The 10,992-nt window shown below is 48.2% G+C and overlaps 1 protein-coding gene across 2 annotated transcripts; it reads right to left on the reverse strand.

The window, feature by feature from the left end:
* Positions 1-8: 8 nt before the first annotated feature.
* Positions 9-9,037, reverse strand: polg (polymerase (DNA directed), gamma). Of its 2 annotated transcripts, none has more exons than XM_036542139.1 (23): positions 8,800-9,037; positions 7,473-8,078; positions 6,450-6,645; positions 5,978-6,145; positions 5,555-5,701; positions 5,371-5,450; positions 5,016-5,198; positions 4,793-4,929; positions 4,426-4,552; positions 3,862-4,083; positions 3,670-3,787; positions 3,478-3,558; positions 3,259-3,366; positions 3,016-3,176; positions 2,825-2,878; positions 2,369-2,486; positions 2,134-2,269; positions 1,801-2,047; positions 1,560-1,682; positions 1,314-1,482; positions 785-993; positions 524-684; positions 9-125 (listed from the first exon to the last, which is right to left on the reverse strand). In XM_036542139.1, exons 2-23 carry the CDS (start codon positions 8,051-8,053, stop codon positions 61-63), a joined length of 3,591 nt encoding a protein of 1,196 aa, XP_036398032.1. In that variant the 5' UTR covers positions 8,054-8,078; positions 8,800-9,037; the 3' UTR covers positions 9-60. The 2 variants fall into 2 exon arrangements, with proteins under 2 accessions (XP_036398032.1, XP_036398033.1); XM_036542140.1 differs by lacking the exon at positions 8,800-9,037 and adding an exon at positions 8,635-8,701.
* Between the last annotated feature and the right edge of the window lie 1,955 nt (positions 9,038-10,992).

Below are 10,992 nucleotides of genomic sequence, written 5' to 3' on the forward strand. Positions count from 1 at the left end.
CCTCAGTCAGCGGGGCCCTTGTATTGGCTCTTTTGTTTGGATTTTTCTGGGTTCTCCACCTCATCTGCTCTTCTCCAGAGAACCACGGGTGATCTCGATGATCTGATAAATGTCCAAGGCCTCACCTGAATGAGACAGACACCCCACCAGGAAACAAGTTAAGGATCAGTTTAACACAATGCCACACAACGCTACATGCTATCTTAGCTTTTCATGTACTGATGAGTTACTACATTCAGCAATGAATGTTTAGCAACTTTGTACATTTTATAAAAGTTTTATGTTTGTTGAAGTGTTATTTGAAAACATATTAAAATTACTATATGTACAGTATTTGTGATGACCTGTTTTCAGGAAATGAGCTGTCAGCATAGGTGTGTATACACCGTGGATGTGTGGGAGAGAACTCGTGCTGTGGCAAGCTGCACCTGGAGATGGTGCATGTGCGCAGGTAGAGATGCTCCAGCTGTGGTAAGCTGTGTCTAGAGACTGTGTGTGTGTGCGCACAGGTAGAGATACTCACCCTGGGGCAGGCCATATCTACGCTGCAGCCCAGTGCGGTTGGAGGGGGTGCAGCAGTCCATGGTGACCTCCTTGCGCAAACACAGATCGATGTCCACAGCGCTAAAGAATGCCACTGACTGAGGAAGGTCTTGCATTCCCAGCTTATATGCAAACATGCAGCTGCGGAGTACAGAGCTGTCAGTTATTACACAGCCAGGGGGAGACGGAGCCGTCATTACACAGCCAGAGAGCGAGCTCAGCCACTGTGGGGTACACTGACCGTGTGAGCAGGTTGGTGATCTGCAGTGCCAGTGCGGCTCGATGGCGGTCATCGCTCCTGACCAGATAGCGCACCTCATCGTGTATGCTGATGCAGAACCGCCCATCGATGTCATGTTCCTCAAGCAGCCACCTCATGGACACTAACATCAGGTGCAGGTAGTCTACCGCCGAGCTCTGAACCACCCAGTTTACCCGGCTGGTGATGAACTGAGACACAAACACTTAATCAGACACAGTTTGAACATACACATCTAATCACACACATACACATACACATACACATACTCTCATGTATATCCAATCAAACATACATATAGGATACATACATTTTAATTACATGTGAATATAACGCATACCAACAAGTATAAAAACACAGACTGACAGTGGAGTGACACTCCACACCAGGTTTGTATGTGGTTTTTAAGTGTTTGTAGTAAGGCAGAAGGGTGTGAATCATTTGCAAAGTGTCCTTGAGTGTCCCACCAGGCCTTCGGTACCTGAGGATGCTAGAGTGGGGGATTCCTCACCTCATCCTTCACTGCCTGCGGCTCCAGGGCACGGCTGATGCGGCATCCCAGGACTGGGGTGCGGGGCTCTTCCGAATGGGCAATGCTCTCCAGTTTGTTGAACATTTCCGACTCTGTGCCCCCTGCCCAAACCCGCCGCCCCACTATCTCCCACTGGCGCCGCCTGGAGCTAGTGAAAGAAACATAAGTGACCTCCTAGCCAGTATCACGCTGCCCCCTGCTGGCCTGCTCCACACTGTTCCTCACCTCTGAGAAACCAGCCGCTGGATCCTGCGGACCTCCTGCAGGGACACACTGCCATCCTGATCACAGTCCGCCTCCAACCCCAGTTCTCTCACCAGCCACTCCCCCTCCTCCGACAGGTGGTACCTGAGCACAGGCAGGGAAGCGTCAGCGCCAGTGCGTCTGTTCGTTCATCCGTCTGCACACCTGTCTACCCGCTTAACTGTCTGTCTGCTGGAGCCAGCCTCGCTGCAGCAAACCATACCTGCGTAGCCCCTTGGTGACGGCGTACATATGGCGAGCTTTGGCCGCAGCGTCGGGCTGGCTGAGCCGATGATTGAACTGCATCAGCAAGCGCTCGGCAAAGGGCTGGCCGGCACCGTAGATTCTTCCGTAGTTGAACACTTTGGCCTGTTCACGGCTGATGCCAACAGCCTGAGCAGTGCGGCTGTGCAGATCTGTGCCTTGACTTTTCTTCCCCTGCAGCGTCATCCATCCGAACGCCGTGCAGCCTGTAGAGACACGCTCGCCACGTTGCTGTCTGTCATACAGTCAGTGACATCAGTGCACAGCTGTGTGTCAGATGCTGTCAGCTCACCGTGCAGGCCGGTGAAGTGTGCTTCTCCCAGGAGAGCTGCAATCCATAGTTCTTGGGAGTCTACGTCTGCCCCCACGAGGTGGTACCCTGGGGGCACCTGCACCATCGCCTTCAGCTCACTGCCAACACGGTCATTCTGCCAAATGCACAGGAAAACACCCTGCCATTAGAGACACCAATCCAGCTCTCAGTCAGGCACTCAGGCAATGCCCGGGGCAGCCCCTCCCCCCCTTACCCGGGCATTGCTCGCAGTCAGCCAGGTGGGCTCCACAGCTCTGCGTGTGACTGTTCCTGCAGTGATGACCTGGGGCAAGATGGCTCCGTACTGCCCCTCCTCATCAAAATCGACATGTCTGAGAGACAGGGCAGGATGTGTGACTGGTGTTACAATCTGAAGTTATGAGTGACTACGCTGACTCAGACCTGCAGAGCTCAGGACAGTGTAAGAGTAACAGAAGAAACAGGGTCTATAGTACGGGTGTAACAGTAACAGAGGGAACAGGGTCTATAGTACGGGTGTAACAGTAACAGAAGGAACAGGGTCTATAGTACGGGTGTAACAGTAACTGAAGGAACAGCGTCTATAGTACGGGTGTAACAGTAAGAGAAGGAACAGCATCTATAGTACAGGTGTAACAGTAACAGAGAGAACAGGCTCAGATTAAAGCAGGCCTCTTGTCCTGCAGTGTACCTGCTGACAGCACGTGGTAGCTCTCCTTTCCTCAGCCAAACCACCTGTTGTGAGCTTAACAGAGAAAAGAGAGGAGGTGTTCACTGAACACAGCAAAGCGAGATCGCTGTCAGTGAACACACACTTAGCACTATGATGGAACAGTCAGTAAACGCTGTAAAGCTATAGTCACTGAGGGTTGTTAACACTACCTAATGCGTTTTTGCGCATTTCTCCAGAATGAGATCATCTTGTTGATCTCCAGGGCCCTGGCTGCACTGGTACTGCCGCGACCAGCCTGCAGGGTGCCATCCTCCATTTTGGACAGGAAATCCTTGGCAAATGGGCTGCCCACGTTGTTGGCATTTCCATCCTGGCACCAAAACACAACATTCATGCAGTTCTGTTCTCACAACTATGTGTGGGTACGTGCGTATGTCTGTGTGTTGCCTCACCTTATGAGGGAGTTTAAAAAACCAGCATCCAGGAATGTTGACATCATTGTACGGTCCGTTACCATGGTGATAGGGACACTGGCTCTCACCAGGTGGGACCTCTGGTTCCTTTAACAGAACAGCATTAGAGCTTGGACAGCACAGAACTGGTACACCTAACAGACCCCATACAGACAGACATGAATATATCTAACAGACATGAATATAACACAGGTAAACCTGCACAGCGGTCTTCCTGCCTCTCCTCTTTGCCCCCACGTCCTCCTCACCCGCTCCGTCCAGGCGACTCAGCTCCTCCACCTACATGCAGAGAGAGGAAGGGCATCTCAGAGCGCAGCACAGCGTGTCAGTACAGAGCGTTTTCAGGTAGCAGTCAAAGACCACAGACACCACAGTGCACGTGCTTCCTACCGTCTGCCACACGTTGCTGTCCGTCAGCATGAAGTCATCTGAGACCGACACGTCCTCATTTTCCGGCACCTCCTGGCCCCGCCCTTCACACCGCTCCCTATATGCTCTTTCGATGGCCCTGGAAAGACCCACAACCCAATGGTCACTCTGGTCCCGGTAGGTCTGCTGCGAGCCACAGGTGTCTGGACATACCTGTGTGGACACACGGGTCCCTCGCTGTCCTCCACATGCATCAGGTTATCCCTGCGGCCAGGGACCAGGTAGCCCCATCCGTGCTGCTCCGTGTAGTGCAGGGGAAAGCCATCCCACTGCAGTCCCATCAACTTCGGAGTCACTCTCATCTGCAGGCTTATCAGGCTCGCCCCGGGGGACCATGCATCCTCCGACATCCTCTCACACAGCTTACGATACCATCTGGGGAGGCGGGGGGGGGGGTTTCATGTGTGTTTATTGTACAGACGTCATGTGCATTTACATACATATTTAAAACCTAAGATTATGAGTTTTTACGCTTGCAGTCAATGTGTTCTTTTCACTTGGCTATGTAACTAATACCGCTGATCTTATTTTTTAATCTTGAATGTATGTATTTATATTTGTTGATCTTGAAGCCCACTGGCCCCTCGGCAGACATAGGAGCGATTATGTTTTAACACACTGCGCTGACTGATGCTGGATCAGTTTAAGAGGTATATTTATGCATGCAGGATACTGATAGTGACTGATTCTGGATCAGCTGCAGGGGGTGTTACTCACATGGGATGCCCAGGCAGGTGCTGTCTCCTCTTGGGCAGGCAGCTCACTGTCTCTCTGAGTTGCTGCAGTAACGCTCTGCTCGAGGGGGGGACCATGCCATCCTCTTCCTCTGGGGGGGGCCCTGGGTCTGACAAATACTCATCCTGATATTCCACAGAAACCACCCCACCACTCAACTACCACCTGCCCCGTGCTTAGCATAGCTTTGGAGCATGTGTTCTGGGGTGGGTGTCATACAGCATGTGTGGTCATACTGGTGGGATGTAGAGTGTGTTTTGTGACGGTGGTGATGGTAGAGTTGAGGTGCAGAGCCTTGTTGGGAGTGTAGAGCATGTTTTCTGACAATGGGGGGGTGGAGCGGTCATACCTTGATCCCAGTCCATTGTGGTGCTGCTCTCTGCCGGACTCTTAGCTTTGCTTGACTTCTTCTTGCCGGACAACTTCTTCTGTTTAAACTCCTGGACATCCCATTCCAGGTCCCATAGCCAGGGATCCTCCTTATAGCTGAGACACACACGCTCTTCAGTGTGATTATACACAGTGCTGTAGAAAATGTTCCTGAGCTCCATGGAGCAGACCTGTTCTCTAACCTCTCATCCTGGATCAACTGGCAAGCATCATCTGCCAGGTTCATCAGAGACTTCTTCATCTCCCTCTGCAGTTCCTCAAATGTGCCCTGTGCTTCCTCCAAATACCGGCCCCAGTTCTGATTCACAGGAAGATAGGAGACACTCATCTCCAGCATCCCAGCCAATGTCACAGGGTGAGGACACCTGTGGGGAACAGATATGTGTGTCTGTGAGGGGGTTTGTGGTACAGAGTAGCTCTGCGATACAGAGGTGTGTGGTATAGAGGAGGTTACTGTGGTGGACAGGTATAATATATAGGTGTGTGGTATAGATGAATTGGTGTGGTATAGAGGTGTGTGCAGCTGTGGTTCTTTACCTTTCCATGAAGAGGGGCAACTGCTCTGTGAACACCTCGTGTGTGGCCTTGACATCGAGGGCACAGTACCTCATCAGGTCCTGCAGAGAGATGCACAGAGACAGAGGAGGGATCGGCTGGTGGGTTCTAACAGACAGGGCTTTGTGTCAGTGAGTGTGCTGGTGTGTATCGGGCTCCCACTCACCTGGAAATTATCTCTGACGTCAGCCATGCTGCCTTTAACAAAAATCTCTCGTGCTTCTTTCTCCAAGGGAGCTTTGCCCACATACAGCGCATGCACGTCAGCCAGGTTATTAATACTGCTGATGTCCACCCAGTCCCAAGAATCGATCTGCACACACACAGGGACACAATATATATCTATGTAATATGTAAAGATGTACGTAAAAATACCTGCACATGGGTGTGTAGCTCCCAAAAATGTTTGCTCATTTATAATACAGTCACATTTTTCCCTTTTAGTATGCAAATACTTACTTTTCGCCAAATGATCTCTGATTTCTGCACCTTCACTCAATTTGGAACACTTAAGGCACAGTGAAGTTCCTGGATCTTCAGTTACTGATATAATGCACACTACTCACACACCGGTCAGCAGACGACTTACTGCTGGGGCCTCCTGTCTCCTCCCTGCCCTCTTCATGTGCTCTTTGACCACCTGCAGGCCCCGCCTCTTGCCATACTTGCTGGCCATCCAGAGGGAGCGCTGGAAGCCGGTCAGTCCTGAGATTGCCATGTGTAGACTCATCGTGTCCAGGAAGCGCATTCTGGAACCCTGCGCCCAACAGTCATATACGCTGCATGTTAGACATGCTATACGTTCAGCCTGAACAAACACTAAAAGCATTAACTCAAAAGCAAATAAATAAAAGGTCTACTTTTCTCACCAAATGGCCTTCTACCGGATGACCAATAATTACATACATTTTTACAGCTGGAAGCAGTTACGGTTACATATTCTGCTCCATGCTGCAAAACCGTGTGGGATTTCAACATGCAACCTTTGAGTCCACCTCATTACCCACAAAGCCTTGCTGTTGACAGGCAACATATGGAAGAAGCCCTGCAGTGCCCCTCACCTTCAGCAGATACTGCTCCTTGATGTGAGCACGGTCGAAGCTGACATTGTGTCCCACCACCAGTCTCTCCTTCCACTGGCCTCCAGGGGGCCGGCTGGAGTTGGGCAGAGTTTCCAAGGGAATGAGGTCAGCCAGGGTCAGCTGACTGGACCAGGTGTATCTCTCCTCGATCAGCCTTCGACTACACCAGGAATACCTGACACACCAAGACAGATATGCATGATAACCACGACCAGAACAATAAAACACCAACACATGTACACATTTAAATGTGTGTTTAAGGGCTATAATATATTCATGTACAGCTAAGTCTTAGCACGTTTCCCTTGACACCCGTTAGCCGTATGTGCCCTTCTTTTCAAAGCTTTGTTTCACCTTCATGTAACCCTATTTTGGAATCAACAACTACTCCACACTTGTCTCACCACAACTTCTGCATTACCACAGGAGTGCTGAAGCAGCCAATGACAATTTTGCTGTACAACTCACACAGTGCACTACAATGCAACTGGAACTTTTTGGAACATAGGCCCTACTCAACTGACGTCATCCAAGTAACTGGTAGATGGCTGAAAAATCAAAGCGATCCCAGTCACCATCTGCAAATAGCCAGGTTTGATCCTAGGATGTAAGACTCAGCCTTAGCTCAGAGTCAGCACCCAGCTAACTGAGCCACTTGGGTCACAACTGAGCCACACATACAGTGCCATGAAAAAGTATTTACCCCCTTCCTGACTTCTTTTAATATGATCTATTACAGGTGATGGGTGAGTAAGTACTAAAGACACTCTCTGTCTGTGGTCTTTTGGACAGGATAAACACTCCCACTTGTTTTGTCCAGGCTAGGGGTGAGCAAACTGTCATTACTGGGACTGGCTAACATACTGCTAAGGAAATGCCTCGGCTCATCTCTGGTACAGCCGACCCATAGCAAAGGCGGGTCAGCAGAAACACCTCCCGTATAGCTGTAATGTGTATGAACATACAATGTGCATCAGGCAGTGTGTGGAACTCCTTTCTTACCAGGAAGTTGGTGAAACGGCTACAGCCAGAGTGGGGCAGTGGCCCTGTGACATGCACACCTCCACATCAAACACCAGCGCTTGCTCCTCTGGGAATCCCACCCTGCTCGTCATACCCGGGTCATACCGGGTCCAGCCTGCTTCCCACACCCACTCCACTGGCAGGGGGGGCAGGGGGGTCTTCAGGAGCAGACTGGCTGCCTCTAGGTAGGGCAGGCTTTGTGTCTGCGCCAAGATGCGGAAGTGCTCGTCAATGTTGTCGCCGTAAAGGTGGGGGAGACGCAGCTCCACGTCAGGCAGCAGCGGCGTCTCCCGGCCCCACAGATCATGCTTCTGCAGATGTCTCATGCTGCGCTCCACCTCTTCCTTCCCATGACTCTCCACCGCTCCGCGGAAAATCTGCTCATGCAGGTTCCTGGACAGCATCTGAATGTTCAGAGGGTTGAGCCTGGTCTGGGAAGGTGGCTCGGTCTGCGCAGGGTGCTCAGCTGAGGAACATCTCCACCTGCCCCGAACTGGCCTTCCCCAATGCAGACAGAAGAGCAGCAGCCTCGGCACACGCCGCTCCAGCACACGCTGCATCGCTCGGTAGCTCCCACTGGGCAAACTGCAGGCCAGACAAACGACACGCATCAGTAGCGTAGCCACGCTCTTGTAGTGCGTCCCATTGGACTAATATTACCTCCTATCTTTCTACCTTCCAACTTACCGGTATTTACTAACAGTGTGACTTAGCTTTAAACAGAAGTGTGGGGGACGTGTAATTTAGCAAACACTCCATACATATATGACACATGTCATTCAGCTTTATTTGTATTTAACAGTAAAGGATACTAAAAAAGACCACGATCCATTGTTTTTTCACAAACAAAATGAGTTCTAGAGATGTTTTACACAAATTCTCATACCAGACAGTATAAAATTCATCTTTACATTTCCACATCCACTTTTCATTATCAGGAATAAAATGCATTTCCTAGAGCAAGTTAACCAGCCCGCTGGCTATGTAAGAGACATTCTTTCTCGTTTGAGTAGTATGTAAACTTATGCTATTATCAGGCTATCTTGATGCTGTCTTAACTTTCATCGGAGTAGCAGGATAACGTTATCTTAAAATAAGACCTTAGCCAATAAACAATTCATAACACGCGGTTTTCCGGTACCTGTCCGTCCCAGTTTTGGACGTATGGAGTCGTTCAGATTCAAATTATAGATTATTTGGTTGACACAAGTGAGCTAACCAAGAAGCTAATATATAAAACAGTTGGTTAGCGAACTCGATTCCTAGCTATTTTGCGACAAAAAAATGAACTGGATGTCCAACTTACTGGCTAGAATGACTTTTGCTGGTGTATTTACGGAGCCAGGAATAATGAAATTAGACAAATTACACTTTACAAGACAGCAACACATTCTGACATATGCATGCGTTACGGCTGTCCTCAAAGTGCGTTTCACGTAGGGTTGCCATATCTCACAACAAACGCTCTTATCGTGGAGAAAATGTACCACCCCAAGATGTTTTCACGTATTTTCCCCATGTCTCCACTCACCAAAAATCTGTACTTGAAAGAGAAAATACTCGAACATATTATCTGAAAACGTCACTCACAGTTTAAATTAAGGGAATTTAGCATATGAAGTGTGCCAGCGTGTTTACAACCAAAGCAATTCTTGCTGGAAGACAGAGGTAACAGATGTACCTATTTAATTGAAGCGGTTTTTCACTTAGAAGAGCACTTTTCCATTTCTTAGGTGATCCCCGCTGTTCCGAAATACGTGCTACGCTGTATCATTTCTTTCCATCTTCTACGTTACGCCAATCAGCGGGGATAATTCGTCCAACATGGCAACACAAATTCCCCAGAGTAAGTGTATGGCTAACTTGCACAAAGAAATCGCAACACAGCGACACGCACTGGTGGGGAGGGCCTTCTGGAACTGGGTGCTGGTCCTCACGTATTCTTGTCCCAATATGCTGTGTTATGATAAAGTAGTTCGTATTATTTCTGTTGATTGCGTCTTTCAATATTATTGGCCACTGACAAACATTTTCCGTCTGTGACTGTATGTTTTGTACATGCTTTGGACCGGTACTATGAGAGAAGTTACAAGGGTAACACTGGGCAAAACGGCACTTCTGTGTGATCTAATTAAATTCAGAATAATAAATTCCAGTCATTATTAAAGGAAATTATTAGTAGAAGAATTATTAGTAAACCATATCAAATGTAACACTTACTGTAAATCAATGTGCTGTACACACGACATATTTAGCAACTGTATTTGAAAGGACGATAATTGTGTTATCGCGAGTGCCCTGCCATAGACAAGTCACTTCCTTACGCAGTGATTCTCTCACAGTTCCAACAGCCATCCGCGAACTCTAATTTTTTTAATCTTCTTCTGCATTGTACGGTTAGGGTAATGTGTCAGCACAGCGCATGCCGATATATGAGCATGAGTATGTAGCATGAGTTGCTACATTAGTACAGTCCCGTTCATGTTCGTTACATTTTGATGGCGTATACATACTTTAAATCCCTCAAACTGACGTAGTTCTACTGAAGTACTTCTTCATTTAATCGATTTGGCATTCAGGTTTTGATCGTTTCTTGCGGTTTGTTTTTTCAGCAACTTGATTGATCGCTTAATTTTCTCGAATCTTGACTTGGAGATGATACTGTCACTGCCTTTTAAACCGCATTCACTAATCAGCGATAAGAAGGCGTATAAAGGCTACTGAGTTGCCAACGGCGTTGCCAGGTTGGAAGGAAATACCGGTATGGCAATTTCCAAGCAGATGTTGGAAAGGCATTCACAATGTCACAATACTGTCCTTTCACCTCCAAACCGCACGCGCTGCGCGTCATAATACAAAATATTTATATTGTAATTCATGTGTAAATTTTAGTTATAGGCTACCCTATGCTGAGGAACCTAACCCTATTTATAAGATTCTGTGCATATATGATTCATTTCCCGATGATGACGTGGTTTCTTTGAAATCACTGCGTCAGAGGAGACCTTCTGATCCCACTCTGATGTGTCTAGGCCTGACCACAACTGTAGGTTTGCTTAATAGCTTTAAAATGCAACATTAATTTTATTTTTAAAATGTGCAAAATGTTGTCAGTTATGTTAGGCTATGGCCGCCTCGTTAAAATCTGATATAACTGCTGTTTTATTAAAATTCTGTTTGTTTTGTTAAATGTATCGCAGTACTAGATAGGCTACTTTGGAGGCAGATGTGGAGAATCCTTGAGAAAGTGTTGAGATGAAGATATTTTTGACTCTTCATCAGCGAAACGTTGGTTGATGGTTCTGGCCACCCTTTTTGGCGTACACATGCTTTTAGTCAGATTTAACACGCCAGGGTTGAACAGGTGTCGCGAAACGGAGTTAACCAGCGAAAGTGAGTCTCTATAGTTTAGGGCAGGCAACTTGAACTAACACTGATTTATTTATATATTTTCAAGCACATTAGTGGAAATAGGACCCTGGGGATTTCTTCTCGTCCC

This window comes from Megalops cyprinoides, chromosome 12, assembly GCF_013368585.1.
Source record: "Megalops cyprinoides isolate fMegCyp1 chromosome 12, fMegCyp1.pri, whole genome shotgun sequence".
NCBI classification, from domain to species: domain Eukaryota; kingdom Metazoa; phylum Chordata; class Actinopteri; order Elopiformes; family Megalopidae; genus Megalops; species Megalops cyprinoides.